General features: G+C 49.5%; 1 protein-coding gene across 1 annotated transcript; it reads left to right on the forward strand.

The window, feature by feature from the left end:
- The first annotated feature begins 16079 nt into the window (after nt 1-16079).
- LOC103712541 (ethylene-responsive transcription factor ERF109-like) lies at nt 16080-16939 on the forward strand. Its single transcript, XM_008799092.4, has one exon. The coding sequence runs from the start codon at nt 16087-16089 to the stop codon at nt 16837-16839; it is 753 nt and encodes a 250-aa protein (XP_008797314.4). The 5' UTR covers nt 16080-16086; the 3' UTR covers nt 16840-16939.
- Nucleotides 16940-22153: the final 5214 nt, after the last annotated feature.

Consider the following 22153-nt stretch of genomic DNA (forward strand, 5'->3'; position numbering starts at 1 on the left):
TACTTAATGTTTCTACATTAATCTCTCTATATTGTCTATTCTATTTTTGGATTTTTCTGCCGACGTCCCCAAGAACGGAGTCCGAGCAGAGAAGCGTCTTCAGTCGCCTCGGCGCAAGGACGCACACGGTATCTGAAGACGCAACAGGGCGAGCAGAGAGCTCAAGCACCTCCTGGCTTCCCCTCCCCTGCTCACAAAGCCTCAACAGGGCGAGCTTCTCTACCTGTATCTGGCCGTCTCCCCTGTAGCAGTAAGCTCGGTCCTGGTCCGAGAGGAGGGCAAACTTCAGAAGCCAGTGTATTACACCAGCCGGGTCTTGAGGGACGCCGAGACCCGATACACCAAGCTTGAGAAGACTGCCTATGCCCTGGTCATCTCAGCTCGGAGGCTCCGGCCCTACTTCCAAGCCCACATAGTGGCTGTGCTGACCGACCAGCCGGTCAAGCAGATCCTGCAGAAATCAGATCGCGCGGGACGGATTGCCAAATGGGCCATCGAGCTCGGGGAATTCGACATCGAGTACCGACCCAGACCGGCGATCAAAGCACAAGTGCTCGCAGACTTTATTGTCGAGTGCACTATACCGGATGAGATCGAGCCCGAACCTGAACCACCAGTGGAGCAGACCCCGAGTTTGACATGGACTCTGCATGCCGATGGCTCTTCAAACTCGGGGGGTAGCGGGGCAGGGCTCATCCTCACCAGCCCAGAAGGGGTGGTCGCCGAGCAAGCCTTGCGCCTCGAGTTCCCTGCTTTCAATAATGTGGCGGAGTACGAAGCGCTCGTCGCCGGGCTCAAGCTAGCCAAAGAGCTAGGAGTGAAGGACTTGAAGGCCTTCAGTGATTCTCAGCTCGTCGTCAACCAAATTGTGGGCGACTTCGAAGCCAGAGACCGACCATGCAGAAGTATCTTCAGAAGGTACGGGATCTCGCCTCGACCCTGGACTCTTTTCACATTCAACATGTTGCCAGGTCGGAGAACCTCAGGGCCGACCAGCTATCAAAGCTGGCGTCCTCTCGCATGAGCGAGCTTCCCAAGGAGGCAGTACTGGAGTATCTCCAAAAGCCCAGTACAGATGAGCCCGAGCAGACCCTCTGCACTGAGTTCGAGCCAAGCTGGATGGACGAACTCATCGGCTACCTGCAAGACGAAGTCCTCCCCACCGACGAACAAGAGGCTCGCCGGATCAAACGCCTCGCTACCCGGTACATATTGTACGAGGAAAAACTCTATCGGAGATCCTTCACCTCTCCCCTCCTCAGATGCCTCCGCCCAACGGAGGCCGATTATGCCCTACGCGAAGTCCACGAAAGGATTTGCGGGAACCATCTGGGAGGGCGAGCGTTGGCCCATAAAATTCTGCGCCAAGGATATTATTGGCCGACACTCCAGAAGGATGCCATGGACTTCGTCCAAAGATGTGACCGGTGCCAAAGGAACGCCAATGTTCAGCGCCGGCCCTCGGCCCCTTTGACTTCTATCAGCTCCCCTTGGCCCTTTGCCCAGTGGGGAATTGACATCTTAGGGCCATTTTCACTGGCCACCGGGCAAAGAAAATTTCTGGTCGTCTCCATCGACTACTTCACCAAGTGGGTGGAAGCCGAGCCCCTTGCCCGGATCACCGAGCAGAAGATGCGGGATTTTGTCTGAAAGTCCATTATCTGCAGATTCGGGCTTCCCCGCATCCTCATCTCTGACAACGGTCGCCAATTCGACAACATTCACTTCAGAGAGTTCTGCTCCGAGCTTGGCATTGACCACCGCTTCACCTCGGTCGCGCATCCTCAGACGAACGGAGAAACCGAGGTAACAAATCGTACTATTTTGCAGGGTCTCAAAGCCAGGCTCGACAAATCCAAAGGGCAATGGGTCGAAGACCTATATAATGTCCTGTGGGCTTACCGGACCACGTTCCGTGTCCCCACCGGCGAGACTCCCTTCAACCTAACATATGGAACGGAGGCCGTCATCCCACTGGAAGTTGGGCTTCCCTCTCCAAGAGTCGAGCATCATGATGCCAGCTCCAACTCTTCGCAGCTCAGAAGCAACCTCGACTTGATCGAGGAAACAAGGGAGGCCGCCCGAGTTCGTATGGCGAGGTACCAGCAAAAGACAGCTCAGTACTACAACGCCAGGGTCAAAATCAAATCTTTCAGACCAGGAGACCTTGTCCTCAGAAGAGCTGAAGCCTCCCGACCAACTGAGCAAGGGAAGCTGGCCCCAAACTGGGAAGGACCATACCGAGTCACGCGCATCCGCCGACCCGGGACTTATCAGCTAGAGTCTCTAGATGGGACTCTCATTCCGCGGAGCTGGAGCTCTGAAAATCTCCGCGTGTACCATCAGTAGAACCCTAAGGGGTTCCCCATTATTCAATTATTGAATTTCATTTTATGAATTCTATTTCATAACGAACTTATGGTCCGCATACTCATTTTGAGCTCACCGATTCTCCTGATTATCTCATGGTGTCAGGTTTATTTCTCCTACCCTGACCACGGTCAGGATGCCCTGCCACAACGGGATGCCCCGATTCGTCGGGATGGCCCGAGACGTCGGATATGAGTTAGCGGTCCTCTCTGACCGGACGAGCTCGGCTCGTGCTCCATCGGCTATGAGTTAGCGGTCCTCTCTGACCGGACGAGCTCGACTCGTGCTCCATCGGCTATGAGTTAGCGGTCCTCTCTGACCGGACGAGCTCGGCTCGTGCTCCATCGGCTATGAGTTAGCGGTCCTCTCTGACCGGACGAGCTCGGCTCGTGCTCCATCGGCTATGAGTTAGCGGTCCTCTCTGACCGGACGAGCTCGGCTCGTGCTCCTACCCTGAGACGTCAGGATGCCCCAATATATTGGGATGCCCTGCCACAACGGGATGCCCCGATTCGTCGGGATGGCCCGAGACGTCGGATATAAGTAGCGGTCCTCTCTGACCGGACGAGCTCGGCTCGTGCTCCATCGGCTATGAGTTAGCGGTCCTCTCTGACCGGACGAGCTCGGCTCGTGCTCCTACCCTGACCACGGTCAGGATGCCCCGAGACGTCGGGATGCCCCGAGACGTCGGGATGCCCGAGACGTCGGGATATGAGTAGCGGTCCTCTCTGACCGGACGAGCTCGGCTCGTGCTCCATCAGCTATGAGTAGCGGTCCTCTCTGACCGGACGAGCTCGGCTCGTGCTCCATCAGCTATGAGTAGCGGTCCTCTTTGACCGGACGAGCTCGGATCGTGCTCCATCGGCTTCAGCCAACGAGCTCGGCCCGCTCTTCATCATTGGATTTCTCTGCCGACGTCCCCAAGAACGGAGTCCGAGCAGAGAAGCGTCTTCAGTCGTCTCGGCGCAAGGACGCACACGGTACAAGGTACCCATTTATTTAATGTTTCTACATTATCTATTCTGTTCTCGGACTTCTCTCTGCCGATGTCCTCCAAGAACGGAGTCCGAGCAGAGAAGCGTCTTCAGTCGTCTCGGCGCAAGGACGCACACGGTACAAGGTACCCATTTACTTAATGTTTCTACATTAATCTCTCTATATTGTCTATTCTATTTTTGGATTTTTCTGCCGACGTCCCCAAGAACGGAGTCCGAGCAGAGAAGCGTCTTCAGTCGCCTCGGCGCAAGGACGCACACGGTATCTGAAGACGCAACAGGGCGAGCAGAGAGCTCAAGCACCTCCTGGCTTCCCCTCCCCTGCTCACAAAGCCTCAACAGGGCGAGCTTCTCTACCTGTATCTGGCCGTCTCCCCTGTAGCAGTAAGCTCGGTCCTGGTCCGAGAGGAGGGCAAACTTCAGAAGCCAGTGTATTACACCAGCCGGGTCTTGAGGGACGCCGAGACCCGATACACCAAGCTTGAGAAGACTGCCTATGCCCTGGTCATCTCAGCTCGGAGGCTCCGGCCCTACTTCCAAGCCCACATAGTGGCTGTGCTGACCGACCAGCCGGTCAAGCAGATCCTGCAGAAATCAGATCGCGCGGGACGGATTGCCAAATGGGCCATCGAGCTCGGGGAATTCGACATCGAGTACCGACCCAGACCGGCGATCAAAGCACAAGTGCTCGCAGACTTTATTGTCGAGTGCACTATACCGGATGAGATCGAGCCCGAACCTGAACCACCAGTGGAGCAGACCCCGAGTTTGACATGGACTCTGCATGCCGATGGCTCTTCAAACTCGGGGGGTAGCGGGGCAGGGCTCATCCTCACCAGCCCAGAAGGGGTGGTCGCCGAGCAAGCCTTGCGCCTCGAGTTCCCTGCTTTCAATAATGTGGCGGAGTACGAAGCGCTCGTCGCCGGGCTCAAGCTAGCCAAAGAGCTAGGAGTGAAGGACTTGAAGGCCTTCAGTGATTCTCAGCTCGTCGTCAACCAAATTGTGGGCGACTTCGAAGCCAGAGACCGACCATGCAGAAGTATCTTCAGAAGGTACGGGATCTCGCCTCGACCCTGGACTCTTTTCACATTCAACATGTTGCCAGGTCGGAGAACCTCAGGGCCGACCAGCTATCAAAGCTGGCGTCCTCTCGCATGAGCGAGCTTCCCAAGGAGGCAGTACTGGAGTATCTCCAAAAGCCCAGTACAGATGAGCCCGAGCAGACCCTCTGCACTGAGTTCGAGCCAAGCTGGATGGACGAACTCATCGGCTACCTGCAAGACGAAGTCCTCCCCACCGACGAACAAGAGGCTCGCCGGATCAAACGCCTCGCTACCCGGTACATATTGTACGAGGAAAAACTCTATCGGAGATCCTTCACCTCTCCCCTCCTCAGATGCCTCCGCCCAACGGAGGCCGATTATGCCCTACGCGAAGTCCACGAAAGGATTTGCGGGAACCATCTGGGAGGGCGAGCGTTGGCCCATAAAATTCTGCGCCAAGGATATTATTGGCCGACACTCCAGAAGGATGCCATGGACTTCGTCCAAAGATGTGACCGGTGCCAAAGGAACGCCAATGTTCAGCGCCGGCCCTCGGCCCCTTTGACTTCTATCAGCTCCCCTTGGCCCTTTGCCCAGTGGGGAATTGACATCTTAGGGCCATTTCCACTGGCCACCGGGCAAAGAAAATTTCTGGTCGTCTCCATCGACTACTTCACCAAGTGGGTGGAAGCCGAGCCCCTTGCCCGGATCACCGAGCAGAAGATGCGGGATTTTGTCTGAAAGTCCATTATCTGCAGATTCGGGCTTCCCCGCATCCTCATCTCTGACAACGGTCGCCAATTCGACAACATTCACTTCAGAGAGTTCTGCTCCGAGCTTGGCATTGACCACCGCTTCACCTCGGTCGCGCATCCTCAGACGAACGGAGAAACCGAGGTAACAAATCGTACTATTTTGCAGGGTCTCAAAGCCAGGCTCGACAAATCCAAAGGGCAATGGGTCGAAGACCTATATAATGTCCTGTGGGCTTACCGGACCACGTTCCGTGTCCCCACCGGCGAGACTCCCTTCAACCTAACATATGGAACGGAGGCCGTCATCCCACTGGAAGTTGGGCTTCCCTCTCCAAGAGTCGAGCATCATGATGCCAGCTCCAACTCTTCGCAGCTCAGAAGCAACCTCGACTTGATCGAGGAAACAAGGGAGGCCGCCCGAGTTCGTATGGCGAGGTACCAGCAAAAGACAGCTCAGTACTACAACGCCAGGGTCAAAATCAAATCTTTCAGACCAGGAGACCTTGTCCTCAGAAGAGCTGAAGCCTCCCGACCAACTGAGCAAGGGAAGCTGGCCCCAAACTGGGAAGGACCATACCGAGTCACGCGCATCCGCCGACCCGGGACTTATCAGCTAGAGTCTCTAGATGGGACTCTCATTCCGCGGAGCTGGAGCTCTGAAAATCTCCGCGTGTACCATCAGTAGAACCCTAAGGGGTTCCCCATTATTCAATTATTGAATTTCATTTTATGAATTCTATTTCATAACGAACTTATGGTCCGCATACTCATTTTGAGCTCACCGATTCTCCTGATTATCTCATGGTGTCAGGTTTATTTCTCCTACCCTGACCACGGTCAGGATGCCCTGCCACAACGGGATGCCCCGATTCGTCGGGATGGCCCGAGACGTCGGATATGAGTTAGCGGTCCTCTCTGACCGGACGAGCTCGGCTCGTGCTCCATCGGCTATGAGTTAGCGGTCCTCTCTGACCGGACGAGCTCGACTCGTGCTCCATCGGCTATGAGTTAGCGGTCCTCTCTGACCGGACGAGCTCGGCTCGTGCTCCATCGGCTATGAGTTAGCGGTCCTCTCTGACCGGACGAGCTCGGCTCGTGCTCCATCGGCTATGAGTTAGCGGTCCTCTCTGACCGGACGAGCTCGGCTCGTGCTCCTACCCTGAGACGTCAGGATGCCCCAATATATTGGGATGCCCTGCCACAACGGGATGCCCCGATTCGTCGGGATGGCCCGAGACGTCGGATATGAGTAGCGGTCCTCTCTGACCGGACGAGCTCGGCTCGTGCTCCATCGGCTATGAGTTAGCGGTCCTCTCTGACCGGACGAGCTCGGCTCGTGCTCCTACCCTGACCACGGTCAGGATGCCCCGAGACGTCAGGATGCCCCGAGACGTCGGGATGCCCCGAGACGTCGGGATATGAGTAGCGGTCCTCTCTGACCGGACGAGCTCGGCTCGTGCTCCATCAGCTATGAGTAGCGGTCCTCTCTGACCGGACGAGCTCGGCTCGTGCTCCATCAGCTATGAGTAGCGGTCCTCTTTGACCGGACGAGCTCGGATCGTGCTCCATCGGCTTCAGCCAACGAGCTCGGCCCGCTCTTCATCATTGGATTTCTCTGCCGACGTCCCCAAGAACGGAGTCCGAGCAGAGAAGCGTCTTCAGTCGTCTCGGCGCAAGGACGCACACGGTACAAGGTACCCATTTATTTAATGTTTCTACATTATCTATTCTGTTCTCGGACTTCTCTCTGCCGATGTCCTCCAAGAACGGAGTCCGAGCAGAGAAGCGTCTTCAGTCGTCTCGGCGCAAGGACGCACACGGTACAAGGTACCCATTTACTTAATGTTTCTACATTAATCTCTCTATATTGTCTATTCTATTTTTGGATTTTTCTGCCGACGTCCCCAAGAACGGAGTCCGAGCAGAGAAGCGTCTTCAGTCGCCTCGGCGCAAGGACGCACACGGTACAAGGTACCCATTTATTTAATGTTTCTACATTATCTATTCTGTTCTCGGACTTCTCTCTGCCGATGTCCTCCAAGAACGGAGTCCGAGCAGAGAAGCGTCTTCAGTCGCCTCGGCGCAGGGACGCACACGAGCTTCTCTCTGCCGATGTCCTCCAAGAATGGACACCGAGCAGAAGAGCGTCTTCGATCGCCTCGGCGAAGAAGTGCTCATGACACCAGCACAATATTATACTAAGTCCGGCGAATCCCCGTCACGAGCTGACGGGCATTCGACCCATTCGTTGGAAACGAATCTGGTCCGCCCCGGCAACGCGAGGATCGAAACTCGCTAACTTCGCTGAAGGTCAAGTCCTGGTGACCGCCTTAGGGCTCGGTCGAGTCCTGGACTAGGCTCAGAAAAACTCTCCGAGCCCAAATCCTTGGTATAAACACAAGCGTTGCTATACCACTGGTTGAAGGACCGGGCAATGGAGCTCGGCAAGCTAAACTTAAACTCAAACCCTGTGGCGGAAAAAGCTGAGGCCTTGGAGCCCATATCCTCGGAACCTAAAGTGGATCCGAGTAGGAAAACTTGGACTACGACAGACGAGTTTCCAAAACAGAAATGTATATTCATTTCAAAAAGGCCCGTAGGCTAAGTACAAAATTCGGGTTTGGCCCTTACAAGTACGGGAGGCCATCCCGACTTTACAAAACGAAACAAAAATTACACTAAGGCCCGCTCCCGTCCACTTCGGCTTCGACAGTGTCGGGAGCGGCGGGCTCAGCAGTCGGGACCTCCTCGGCCTCGGCAGCGATGGGAGTAGCCTCGGGGGCGGCTTCGGTCGCCTCGGCCTCCAGAGTCTCTGCCTCCGCATCCGGCCTTTCGACCCCTGCTCCCGGTTGGAGCAGGTTCACATCGAAATCCGGGAGAAGCCGCCGCAACTGGTTACGGAAGTCCCGGAAGCCTTGGATTAGCCCGTTCACGCCCTCCTCTTCTAGGAGGTCGCAGAACTCCCGATTCGCGAAAGAGAGCCACCGCGCTCTGAGCCTGCTCCCGAGCCTCGAGCTCCCGAGCCTCGTGATAGGTGGCCTTCTTCTCGAGGGTTTTTATTTCCCGCTCAAGCTCCGAATGTCGGAGGCGGGCATTCTCCACCTCCTGCTCGCGGGAGGCCAGTGCTTGCTCGATTTCGGCCAATCGAGCCTCAGCGGCGCGCAGCTCGGACCTCGCCGACGCATGCGCACCCTTTTCCTCATCGAGCTCGGCGGTAAGAGCTCGAATTCTTCCCTCAGATGCTCCGACCTTTTCTTGGAGCACCTGTCGTTCGGCCTCAGAGGCCTGGTACTTCGCCTCGGCGGCCGTGTACCTCGTCTGGGCCTCGTCGTACCCGCGCTGGCACCTTCGGGCCTTCTCCCGGTATTCTTGAACAAGGTGCATCAGCATCTCCGTCTCGTGCAAATGCTGTAAAAGAGACGAAAAGGAAAACATAAGACGCCACAAATAAAAAATCTATACAGATTACACAGGTGGAAAATTTTACTTACCCGGACGGCGTTGCAGCGGGTATAGTCCATGAAAGCATTATAGCTCATGGACTGCATCATTGCCCGGTCGGCTGGGAGCAGCGCGACCCGGAATATCTCCAGCGCTACTCGAGGGTTTTTGAGGGCTGAATCACCCTCGAACACCGACCAGGTGGGTGCAAGGGGCACCCGTCCCCCCGAGCCCGATGGGCCCGGAAGGCCAGCATCGGCTGGCCTAGGTAGAGCCGACCCCGAGGCTCCCTGACTGCTCCCCGGTTCGGAGCTAGGGGGCTAGGGTCGGACGAGCGGCCGATCAGATCGCCGCACAACTATAGCGGGGCGTGCAAGCACGGGACCCGCTGAACTCCTCCCCTGGTCGGCAACTGGAGCGTCCTGCCGACCAGGAATCTGCGCCAAGGGCGCCGGACATGGGGGCGCCATCGAGGCTCCTCTGGAGCCCGAGCCTCCAGAATCCGCGCCCTCCCTCCGACCAGCTTCGGGGCGCGCGGGCTGAGAAGGACCCGCCTCGGAGCGAGCGGGGCGAGAAGGACCCGCCTCGGAGTGAGCGGGCCAGGAAGGACCCTCCTCGGTCACTGCTGTCGCTGGGGCCTTGGAGGTCGCCGAGACCTTTTGCCTTTTTCTCGGCTCGGTCGGCTCGCCCGAGAGCTCGGCTGCCCTCTTTTGGAAGCGGGCGTAGAGGACTTCACTTTTCGTCACCATCTTTGCGATATCTGCAAAGGCAAAAAGGATTAGAACATTAGAACAGTAAGAAAATAAATACACCTTGAAATTACCCTTACCATGGGGACGCGCCGAGCTCAAGCCCACGTTTACCAAAGCGTCCTCACATATGAGGCCGTTCAGTAAGATGCTGTCCCCGAGGCTGCGGATGGCGTCGAAGATCCCCTGCTCACGCTGAGAAAGTCTGGGGGGTTTGTTGATGGCCTTGAGCTGAGCCGGTCCCCACCTGGGGTCAAACCCCCAGGACTGTGCAGAACCAAGGAAGAAGAATTTCTCCTTCCAGCCATGAATGGATGAGGGGGCACCATGAAAAAGTGGCCGACCCACCCGAAGGGCGATGTACAGCCACTCTCCGTCTCCCGGATTCGACTTAAAGATAAAAAGTCGCCGGAAGACGCTGACAGAGGTCGGAATCCCCTGCAGTAAACACAGGGACAGAAAACCGACCACCGTCCTCCAGGCGTTCGGGGTGAGCTGCACCGGGACCAACTGGCACACCGTTAGCAGCTCATTCACGAAGCCGTGAAGAGGAAATCGGAGGCCGGCCCAAAGCGACTCCAGATGCACTCCGATCCGGCCTACCGGAGGATAGGTTATTCGATCCCTCCGCCTGGCGGGCTCCAAACGGAACCCGTGAAGAGGGAAGAACCACTCTTCGGTCATCTCGACCTCCAGGACACTCATGGTGGACTCAACTTCGCTAGGGACAGAACCCATTGCAAGAGAAAAAGAAATCAAAAGAGGAGGGGAACCTGGGGAAGATGCCGGAGAAAAGGGACTTCGGTCTGAGGAAGACTGGAAAAATAAAAAGCTGGAAGCAGAAGGCAATAGAAAGAGGATAGAGGGCCAGGGGAGAGTTTAAATAGACCTCCCCAACGGCCCGGATCAGCGAGAAAAATGCTGCATCCTGTTTAGATGGCGACGCGTGTCGGTCCAAAAGACAAAGCGATGCATCTAATTAGGGCTAGCGCTTCGGACGCCGAAACGCCACCATCGGATCGTGCGGCCCCATCATGAGCCCACGACGCGAGGACGCTTCGCAAGAAGTGTCCCAATAATGAGACTCCTCGGGTAAGGAGAGACGCCGCCTATTAAAGGCATCTCGAAGCGCTCGATAATTCAAAATGCGCAACAAATTAAAATTTTCGAAATCCGTAATGCCCCAACTAAAGCTACTTCCCGCGCTCCAGCTGGTAGCCAACTGGAACTCGGAAGTCGGGGAGTAGTGTTGGGGGAAAAACCCCAAGTCATATCGCCACGGAGGTGCTCGGCTAGAGAGCGCCGACCGGAAAGGCGCTCGGCCAAAAGGCGCCGACCAGAGAAAGCGCCAAGAGGCGCCCAACCGAAATAACCAAGTAGGGATGCTCGGCTAGAAAGAGCCGACCAGCGGGCGCCGACCAAAGAAGCGCTCAACTAGAAAGCGCTGACCAGAGACAGCGCCAAGTAGGGGCGCTCGGCTAGAATGTGCTCGCCCAGAAGGCGCCGACCAGGAATACTCAAAAGCAACCCCGCCACAGGGTGCCCCATTGGGCGACCAGCTCGGCTCGGCACCCTTGCCGAGCCGATGCCTTCACCAAATGATTCAACTCTCGCTTGACCCTCTAAGGGACCTGACAACTCCACTATAACCTGTCGCTATCTTCAAGCCATCAAGGCATAAGATCTCCGCAGGTATTCAGCACGACCTGCCATTAATGCACGAGGCTCCCTCAAGTCTCCGATGCACTCAGTCATTTAATGAACACGGCCCAAGACGATCTCCGGATCACTGAACCATCAGAGCGTATGGCTCTCCCTGACCGCCGGTTCATTTGGTAATAAATGCACTTACCATCCACGGACCCCAGGCCCACCACGGCCGGCGGTTCAGCCACTTCAACAGGTCCGATCGACCGTGACAACTCCCTGATTCCGGTCTGATCCGGTCCCGTTCTCCATCACGCCATTAATGGGCCAAATCGTGCCCAATTATTACAGAACGGGACAAACCTACTGTCACCTCCCAGGTAACCAAATCCTCCTATAAAAGAAAACCTGGGGGGAAGAGGAAGGGGGACTCGGACTGGACTCGGACTGGGCTCTGGTAACTAGACTCTGGGGTCTGGACTCTGAGGAATCTCAGGACCCTCGGGACTGAACCCTCTTGGACAGCACAGATACAATGGATGACATCATCTTCTTCATCTTCTTGATCTAATCTAAATATTCTGGCTGTCTTCTCCACAGACTTTCTTCCCTGCTCTCTCCACATATTCGCCCCCTCTGACTTAGGCATCGGAGGGCCGGCGCCGGGGAGCCCGGCCACCGGTTCTTCCTGCAGGACTCGCACCCCACAGTGGAGGACGCGACCAGCCGGCGCACCGTCGACCACCCTTCCAGCGGCGGAGCTCTGCCCCTCCAGGAGGACGCCACCAGTCGGCGCGCCGTCGATCACCGCCCCTGCGGCGGAAGCCCCTCCTTCCCCGGCTTCGCGGCGGCCCCCGGGTCCAATTTCCAGCAACAGGTTGGATCCACCCGATCCGGACCCGGACCCAGACCCGACCCCACCCATTTTTTTGCTTGATGTTATTTATAATTATATAGTAGAACTTTGAATATGAATATACCCGGACCCGAACCCAACCCGAACAAAAAACCAGGTTGGAATGGGGTCACTCAAGACCTGATCCGACTCGACCCATTTGCAGCCCTTTATACAAATTTATAGAGATATCACATATAAAAGCTAATAGTCCATTCACTTTTACTTTTCCTCTCATTTTTTGTTGTCCACCACATGTCATAATTTCTGCAGCATATTTGGTCTTTCGAGTTGGTTGTCCAAATTCCATGCAACGGGGATTTCAACCCATACCATCCCACCTCACTAGCTTAAGCCAAAGCTCAGCTCTAGGCAAACTGAGTTGTAGCTCGCAGAACCAGGCTCCTTAAATCAAGGATCAAAGCGTACTGCGTGTGGAATCGAAGGCCTACTCCTTACCTGAAGTGACGAGGTGTTACCATCCGAACCAATGTTTGATGGTTAGCAAAATCTTTATCTCAAATAATATCTTAGTTTATATATATATATATATATATATAAGACAAAAGAACATGAAGATATGTGGCTGCATGGTTGTAAATATTTTGTGACAGTCATTATTTTAACCCATTGGTATCCCATAATTCATAGCAGAGGATACAATGACACGGCCACGATCAGTTGGATGTATGGAAGATGTCAAAAATCACCTTCAAGATCCGGCTCAATTCGCCAGTCTGGTATAAAACCAAGTGGTAGAAGGGTCTGATTAATACCATTAATCCTGTCATGTACCATATCAAACTTTGCCCATCCCATTAAGCTGATAAAATGAGTGGAGATTTGACAAGTGATAAGTAGTCTTACCATGGATGCATTCCGAAAAATGCTCTGATAATATAGAAATCTCTGAAAAATGGTCGAACAGTTATGTCGAAGGAGAGAAGAAAGAAAGGGATTTAGGTTCAACAAAGAGCCGGATACCGTTTCTGGCAAAGGCATTTGAAAAGATAAGAAGTTTCCAAACGGTATTCGGAGATGAAGCGGAGAGAGAAAGCCCTCGTCCCTCTGTTAGGTAAGTCGGGGGTATAGATTCTCCACTTCTTATTCATGTTTTAAGACAGAAAAATCAAATTTCTTAAAAATCTTTATCGTGCAATAGAATTAGTACAACTCCAATAGGAAAATTATGCACCCGCTCTGTAACTCCCATGAGTCAGACTTTTGTGCTTATTGTAGCATTTGTGATGCATAAATTATATGTAATTATTTCTTTCTTGATGAAAAAATAAAGAAAAAAATAACACATAGGTGTAATTTTTATAACCAAGAGACCATTGTCGTGGTACTACAAGTGTGAATCAATACTCCTTCACTGATTGATGCTACTGCATGCCTAATGTAAGACTGAAATCATGCTTGCCGTGCATAATATATCAACGTAGACGCGTCCCACAAAAGATCATTGAGACTTCGGATTTTATTGGACTCAGGGTGGCTTTTCTTCAGTTTGGGCCAAGGTTGAATAGAGAATTGCAGGCCAAGCCTGGGATTGCCTCCAGCCCAGTTTAGCCAGTTAAATTTGCATTACTGGATGCTAGTCCTTTTATTCGCCCCTACTTTAACGAAGTCTAGCAGTTGTGAACCCAAATTAAATAAAGAACCAGAAGAAGTATAGCTCCAGTGTTAATAGATATGTTATAGAAACTAATGAAAAAGCTCTTGCTCTGTTCAATCTTCAATAAAAGGGGAAAGGTTTTCAGCACTAGAGGTTTATCTCCTTTTTAGAACAAACCTTTTGAGGATTTCGTGATAGTCGCTGTTTGCACCATAAATCCAAATATTTGTTTGTTTTTTCCATGGAACATCACGTATTAGAATCATTGCTCACAATCTGCTAGCTCTTGTAACAAGGTGCAAATTTTATAGGACTTCGCTGAAGGTGAGAAATGTGGTGGTAGAGGCCAACCTGTTCGTGCATAAGGCCGAAGGAACAAATGTTGGTAAAAAATAAAAATGCCTACGGTGCATGCCATTTAACAGGGAAGGTCACTACTTGTTCTCTTTATGACTTAAAAAATTATATGGTGCATGCCATTTACTAAGTACCATTCAGAATACTTGAAATCAATTTTAATAGATGTCAACAACCTTATATAAACAAGTATACACAACATCACAAGATCAATATCTTACAAAGATAAAGGCAGCAGGACTAACATTATGCTTCAAGAAGACTACGTCAGCTTCTTGATCAGCAGAGCCTTTGTATGACTTTGCAAACTCCTGTTCTACGTACTTGCTGCTGCCGCAAGACGTGCCATAGAAATCCACCACAACGAGCGATCCTCGGTCTTGAATTCTCTGACACTGCTGGAAAGAGCTCGGCACTGCCCTTGTCATCATCAAGTACTCCTCCTGGTGATTAGTCTTGCTTCCCCTCACCTCAATTTTTTGTTGTTTGGTGTGCTTACATTTTATTTTTTGTGTTCATGTTCTTTGGACTTTGGTGACTCTTATCTCACTTGGCTGTAGCTATGCCTTTCAATTTTGTTTAATGGTTCGTCACTAATTGTAGCTTGTAAGGTATTTGATAACCGAACCTCTCAATTGAGAGCATTTAGCATCTACGATTTATCTTTTTCTGCAGCTAAAAATATTTTTTGTTTGAATAAAAGGTGCAAAATTGCTTCGATTCGGGCTTGATTAAGTAGGGCCGATGGTTGGGTTGATTGGGTTGGATTGGGCTAGATTTGGTGCATCCAAGACAAAGACTTTATTTCATCCTATGACAGCTTGGGGTTGTCTACATGACTACATAAGCCATATATAGATACCCAGATCAATGACTTGATCCATTTCGAGAGGTGCTTAAATCATTGCCTGCTAGTTCCCCCAGAGTCATGCAGGCCATGTTTCATGGCCTGTTAGGCCATTCATGTCCTAGCACTCAGGGCATCTTTGTAGGGCAAATGACCTCATCATTTGAGTCGAACACAAGATTTTTAATCATGTTCCTCTAAGGTCCCTATTGATAAAGTCTTCTTCTTATTATTATTATTATTATTATTATTATTATTATTATTATTATTATTATTATTATTATTTTGCAATAGTACCAGATAAATTGGATGGTGATCGTTAGCAGGGCATTCACTCCTGAATGAACAAGTCTGTACTGTAATCAGTTAGAAGACCAATTAACTCTCATGGTCCGCACATGTAGTCAAATTATGTTTTCTTCATTTACTTATTTTCTTAACCAAAATGATATGATTAGATGCATGGCATGGGTTAATTTAGGGGATATAACAGATTATATAATTTTTACTTTGGTGTGTGTGTTTTTTTTTCTTTTTTTTACATGTAAAAAATCATCTTATGCAATAATTGCAAATAAAAACCCGTCTTTTTTTTTTTGATTTGCAGTTCATGACAATTCTTAACCTAGAAATTCCCCAAATAGAATCCCAAATTAACTTTGTATTAATTATAATAAAAACCCGTTTTTCTCTCACTCATCCTCTTGGAGCTTCCGCACAACCGAAATTAACTGCTCTTTTAACCTCCACTATCCCAAATTAATTTGTTCTATATGGATTCGTGTGGACGCGGTCTCATCAGAAATTATCAGCAGCGAATTTACTTCGTTGACCTTATATATCTATATATGTGTGTGTGATTGTATGTACGGCACGGCGTTGGCCGTTAGACTAAGGAAGGTCCGATGACAAGCTGGCATACTAGAAGGTCAAAACATCCGCGTATATATACATGTATGCATACATGCATGTGCTTCTGACCGAGGAAAGCCCCCTCACAAGCTGGCACACCACTCTTCGCATCTCATTCAGGGTTTGACCGCGATGCCATGCTTTCCAGACGGTCAAAGCGCCCGCGTGTGAACCCATGTCGCGCGCTCCCTCTCCCTCTCACGCTCTCTCCCTGGCTGACGAGTCAGCGACCTGAGATTGGCCGTCCAAACTACTTCGCCATCCCGACAAACGGCATCCCCGCGCTTTTTCTCTCACATTTTCCAAGTGTCAAAGGTTCCCCAGAATCTAGATTCTAGAATAATCAAAGCCGTTTTCGATCCGCGTGTCTTTCCACCTGGCAGTGTTCCCCTCGCTTTATAAACACCGTGCTACCTTCGCACTCCCAGCTCCACTCCAAACTCAGACGGACACCCAGATGGTTCTGAAGCGAGTCCTCAGTTTCCATTCTCAAGTTCCCAGCAGAACCCACCGCCAGAAGAAAGAAGGAGACTTCGAGATGTCGCCGCCCCTCCCCTTCTTCTCCCGGCTCACCCACGAGCAGGAGTCCGCCATCATCGTCTCCGCCTTCTTACACGTCATCTCAGGCGGCACCACTCCGCCACCCGAACTGCCGCGCCCCGACACATGCTTTCTCTGCGGCATCGACGGCTGCCTGGGCTGCGACTTCTTCGTCTCGGCGGAAGAGGCGGCGACGACGGTGCAAGCGGAGGCGGTAAAGGCTGACAGCGGTTGGCCAAGGAGGAGGAAGAAGAAGAACAAGTACAGGGGAGTGAGGCAGCGGCCGTGGGGGAAGTGGGCGGCGGAGATTCGGGATCCACGGCGGGCGGCGCGCAAGTGGCTAGGCACGTTCGATACGGCCGAGGAGGCGGCGCGGGCCTACGACCTCGCTGCGATCGAGTTCCGAGGCGCCCGGGCGAAGCTCAATTTCCCGGTCCCGGAGCAACTGCCAGCCGAAGAAGCTGATGCTCGTGGAGATAATCCCCAGACCGCGGCTCCTTCGCCCTGGGATCAGCAAGGGCGGCAGAACGAGCATGGTGTGCAGCAAGGGGGAGCACGAGATCAGGGGCAGGAGATGGGGGAGTTGTGGGATGGGCTCCAGGATTTCATGGCGCTGGACCAGGGCGAACTCTGGATGGATATCGGAGCCGTCCGTCCACCTTTCTCCTAGCAGTCGTTGGAGTCCATCACACATAGATTCTTTTATTGATTGTTATTTCTTAACTCTTTCCTATTTTTGTGTAACAATAATAATAGAACAAATTAAATTACATTCTCGTTTGCAAAAATATTACAAGGATTTGGATTTTTTTAATTTTCTTTTGCCACGTGTCGACTCGAGCTCCACATTGGCCGCGTCACGTGGGGCCTAGCCGACTGGTCAGACGAATAATCGCTGGCAAGTAAGCGGGAAATTAGAAGGATGACTGGGAGGCGAGAAGGCGATAACCCCCACGCCGTTCTAGAAGCAGACCGCCGCGCCACCCAATTTAGGGTTTCAAAAAGGGTCTGAAAATTGGGTCAGACAGGTGGCAGCTCTTTCTGCAAGGAAAGGAACAAAATTCCGAAAGAAATTGAAGTGGTTTGGCCTGCAGGAACCAGGGGATGTGATGGGGGAAATTTGGTGAGGCCCAGATTAGATCAAGTTAGAATAGTATTACATGAACGACTTAACGTTGGATCACGCTTGCCCTTGAGTCTTTCCTTGGCTTGCTGATAAGTGATTCTATTTTATATGATCAGCTTCAATGTTGATCCAATTCAATCCGACTCGATACGGCATCCAGTAAATTGTACACCTATGAGATCATTACGGGCATGTGCTTAGTTCTGTATCAGTTGGCAGTTATAGATTAAGAGAGTTTGAATACTTGTATGGAATCATAAAAACTTAAATAATATATTCTACCTAGCTTTTTAGTATGAGATCCTGTGTTTGTGGCTGGCTTTGATTAGATTTGGACTCTTAGTTTGACGAGAATAACAGAACTTAAATGAGAAAAGTATATGAGAACTTGTATATATGTATATTTCATCCAATATCAGTTGCTTGTATTGAAGATCTTGGATATTTATACAAGGCTAAGGAATCTAAATAATACCTTCCGGGTATACCTATTGAATGTGCTCCTAGGTTGTTACAATTCCAAAAAACCAACTTAAAAAACCATCACTCCACAACCACTTTTAAAAAACATCACTTTATCCTAATGACTAAACTCAACCCGTCTTGGCCGATCCAAATAAAGCTTTGTTCTCATGGCTAGAGTCGAATCAAACTCTGACCAATGCTAGGCTCTTACAAAGATTAAGCAAACAATGTTAGCTCACGCCCCACCTAAATTAAAAACTCCTTAACCTAAGTCCCAACTAAAAGAAAATTGGGAAAGAGTGAGGTTTAAAGGTTGCGTTAATTTTTGCCATCTCCAGTAAAAAAAATTGACTATCCATGCAAGACATCTGGTAGACTTTTCAACCATGCTGTACTAAGTCTATTAAAGAACTTTAGAAATGGATCAAGTAAGGGTCCGCAAATTGGAGATCTTTTTATTAAAACATTTTTTGATCCTTGAATTAAGTGAATTAAACCCAAATAAAATCTACTAATTGAGCTTTGCTCCGCCAAAATACCTATTTGGCCCTTAAATAAATCAACTTAAACAAAGAACATGTTGCAACTTATGGTTGAAAATCATGTTTCTCGCATGTTTTGTTATTTAATTAATGTGAGGCCTAATAGTCCCACATCGGAAAGATTCATTCCGGAGCCTGGGCATATGAAGCGGGTGTCTCCAAATCCTGCAAACGCATTTTGGGTGGAAAATAAAACCGGGGAAGGGTGAAGGACGCTTGCGTGAAGCCCCAGAACCGGACAATATCTGGCAGGGGAGCCTCGTGTTCCCCCCTCATGTGGCCCCCACGTGAGGCACTACGTGCCTCGCAGAGACGGGGGCGTGACATTTGGTATCAGAGCGGACCCGGCCCATAACCTATGTGGACTAGGGGACACTGCAGCACGGATCTATTGGAGCTGACCACGGGCTGATCGTGGTGTTTGTGATTATATTCGAATGGATTTGAACCCTTAGCATGACGAGAACGTCAGGGCTTGAACGGAGGGAGTATGTGAGGACCCGTGCGGGCGTGTGTTTAGTCCCACATCGGTTATTCACTGGGTAGATCTTGGGTACTTATACAGGATCAAGGAACCCAAATAATACCTTCCGGCTAGCTATTTTGGGTGAGGTCCTGGGTTGTTACAAATGGTATCAAAGCCGAGGACGGCTCTTGTCCGATGGTGGAAAGGGTGTGAGGCCCAATAGTCCCACATCGGAAAGATTTGTTTCGGAGCCTGAGCATATGAGGCGGGTGTCTCCAAATCCTGCAGACGCGTTTTGGGTGGAAAATAAAACCGAGAAGGGGTGAAGGACGCTTGCGTGAAGCCTCAGAACCGGACAATATCTGGCAGGGGAGCCCCGTGTTCCCCCTCATGTGGCCTCCACGTGGGCACTAGGTGCCTCACGTGCCTCGCAAAGGCGGGGGCGTGACAATTAAACTGGATAAAACTTTATGACCTAGAATATACCCATCTGATTCATGAATGATCAAGAGTATACCTAAGTAAAACCCATTTATTCAAATTTATTATGCCAAACAACTATTCTTGTACCGAAATAAAGCACCTATCTAGATGCTCCACCTTTTAACCTGGATAACTTTCAGGAGTTATTCAGATAATCCAAATAAAACCATGCTGCCATAAAAAATGACTGAATAGGTATGCTCAGATTTATTCAGTTTTTTGTTCCTATGTTATTAGCTCAAACTTATTCCCATTCATATAATTTTAATAAAACTTCCTAGAACCAAAAGCATCAAAATGTTATCTTCTTCGTTGTTCTGGAATTAGCACTAAGAAAAGTGAGACAAAGGGGTCCTTTCTGATTCCGACAGGACAAGAACGTAGGCCCCGAAAAGAGCGACAACTCAAAACGTGCTCTTAGAAGCCCAGTAAAGTCCCAGCGTGTTTAAGCTTCCATAAATAAATAAATAAATAAAAAGCTACTCGCGAGTGACACGAATCTTCTGCGAATCAATGCCTCTTCTAATCACGGCAGCGTTAATTAAAAGATTACACAAATAAACATGTTTATTGCACATGGCGTTAAACTCGTTTAATTCACGATGCCGATGGAGAGAGGCTGCAAATTGTATACATGTGACCTTTTTATTTTATTTTTATTTTTCCTTAGATGGATGGTTCACGCCATTCTACCATAAATATATCCAAAAAAAATTATAAAATTATTTATCAAATCGGTCCATACAATATCATCCAAATAGTCCACGAAGAAGACCATCTAGTTCACAGCCTCGTTCATCTTATGGTAGACGTACTTCGCATGCACTATCTATTACTGAAAGATGTACTTTCTTTCGTGGCTAACTCTCAGAAGGCATGATTAAAATAATAAAAAATGTATCTGTTTTTTATGTATTTTTTTGGCACTTTTGCTAATCTGGTTTTATTAACATGTGAATTAAACAAAAATTACGTGATGCATTTGGCACGCCAAGAAACATGCTATTAGTGCTTCGATTATACTATGCTAATAATTAATTAAATATCAAAAGGTATAAAATATTGCTTTGAAGGTTAAACATGATAGAAATGGATTAAACAAATTTTAAAAAGTTTAAACTTATTTTAAATGGGTTACATGAGTCGAATTATGATCCGACTCAAGTACTAAATGGATCAAAATGAATTAAATAAGTCAAAGATCTAAACTTAAATCCGACTCGATAGATTTAGATAACTAATAATTTCTTCACAGAAAGTCAAGAGACAAAAACGACCAAGCCAGATAGAGATAGCTCATTCGACTGGAAGAGAGAGGGATCCCATATGAGCTCACTCACTCAACCATTAGATAGAGAAGCAAGCATTTCTGCTAGAGTTCGGATGGGGAAGAAAGACTAAGGGATAGATGATGAGGCTCCCTATTCTCCAACTTATTGTCTATCCCTCCCTCCGATATCCGCTGCCCGACCTTTATTGTTCGTTCGCTCCTGACCGGTGTCCCCTCCCAGATGGTCGAGTTCACAAATAACCTTGAAGAGATCCGGACGAACCTTCCAACAAGCAGAATAAAAGTTGACCACAAAGCAATCTCTGTGGGAGGCTACTACCCACAAGGCCATCTCGGGCATGGGAAGGAAAGGTGACGGACAACGACTGAACTGGGGAGCCTAAACGGCATTGAATCTATTTATGACATAAACCTATTTATGTCAAACTCGAATGCTTAAAATAGGTCATTTGCGGATTAGGGTGATGGATCGAGTCACCAATTACCACTCCTAGTTCCGAAGATCCCATTGGTAGAGTTGGTAAGGTCTATATTAGTAGGTTCTAAGGTCTACTTTACTTGGTTAGTTGGTTCACTTGATATAAATACTAGTTTGTAAATCCAAATTTGCTGTCCATAAACGAGCCTAAGTCGACAAGATTGAGATTAAATATAATCTAGGTCTAATTCAATTACTTGCTAGGAATGAATTTGATCTAATTCAATTACTTGCTGGGAAGAAATTAGAGTTGAACTGAAATTTAGCTATGTTTAGTCAAAAGTAGTGGGATTTTTAAGATTGAAAATTTCTTCGCCCTGTAATTTCCTTATTGCCACATGGCATCGAGGTTTTCTTTGATAGCTGGTTGGGACTCCTAGCAATACCTTTTTAGAGTTGAATTTCACTTTTGGACATAAATCCTAGATCTTTTGTAGTTTAGTTTTCGTTGCTAAGGACATACCTAAATTGTATCCTAATTTCTAGATAAGAGGCATGCACCTTCATAACTGATGACCTTCACAATAAAGATTTTTTTAAAAAAAATCATGACATATATTGAATAACTGAACATGTAATATTAAATAGCCAAAAAAAAAAAATATCTAATGGAAGATCATTCAAACAGCTTGCAATTTTGCACTCAATGTGATGCTAGTGTAAGAGTGAAAAATAAAAAATTTACTCTAAAAGAGGCCACCGAATCCTCGTGAATCCTATCATGCACCTCATGCCACATGGAATAGAGAATTTAGGATTGGTTTGGGTTGCGGGAAGAGAAATGGGAAAAATTGGTTTGGTTTTTCATGAAATATAAAAATCTTAATTTCATGAAAAAACTATTTTTCCATCATGGGAATATAAAAAAGTCTAATTTTTACTGACTGAAAATTAAGATAATTTTTTTTCAAAAATATCTTTAAGATTTTAGATAGAATGGTGTAAGAGGGCGATAATTCCGCCCGAGTTGTTCGGGTTCGAAACGCGCGGGCGTTGATTAAATTAGGGGACCGGATGCCCCACGCCCGGCTGGCTCGTTGGCGATTATGCTTTCCTTCCACTTGTACCAAGGTGGCGCTGGAGTGACGTACCCACACGTGTGGCGATGAGCCCACGGATCGGAGAAGGCACGC

This window comes from Phoenix dactylifera, chromosome 15 (assembly GCF_009389715.1).
Source record: "Phoenix dactylifera cultivar Barhee BC4 chromosome 15, palm_55x_up_171113_PBpolish2nd_filt_p, whole genome shotgun sequence".
Classification (NCBI taxonomy): Eukaryota; Viridiplantae; Streptophyta; class Magnoliopsida; order Arecales; family Arecaceae; genus Phoenix; species Phoenix dactylifera.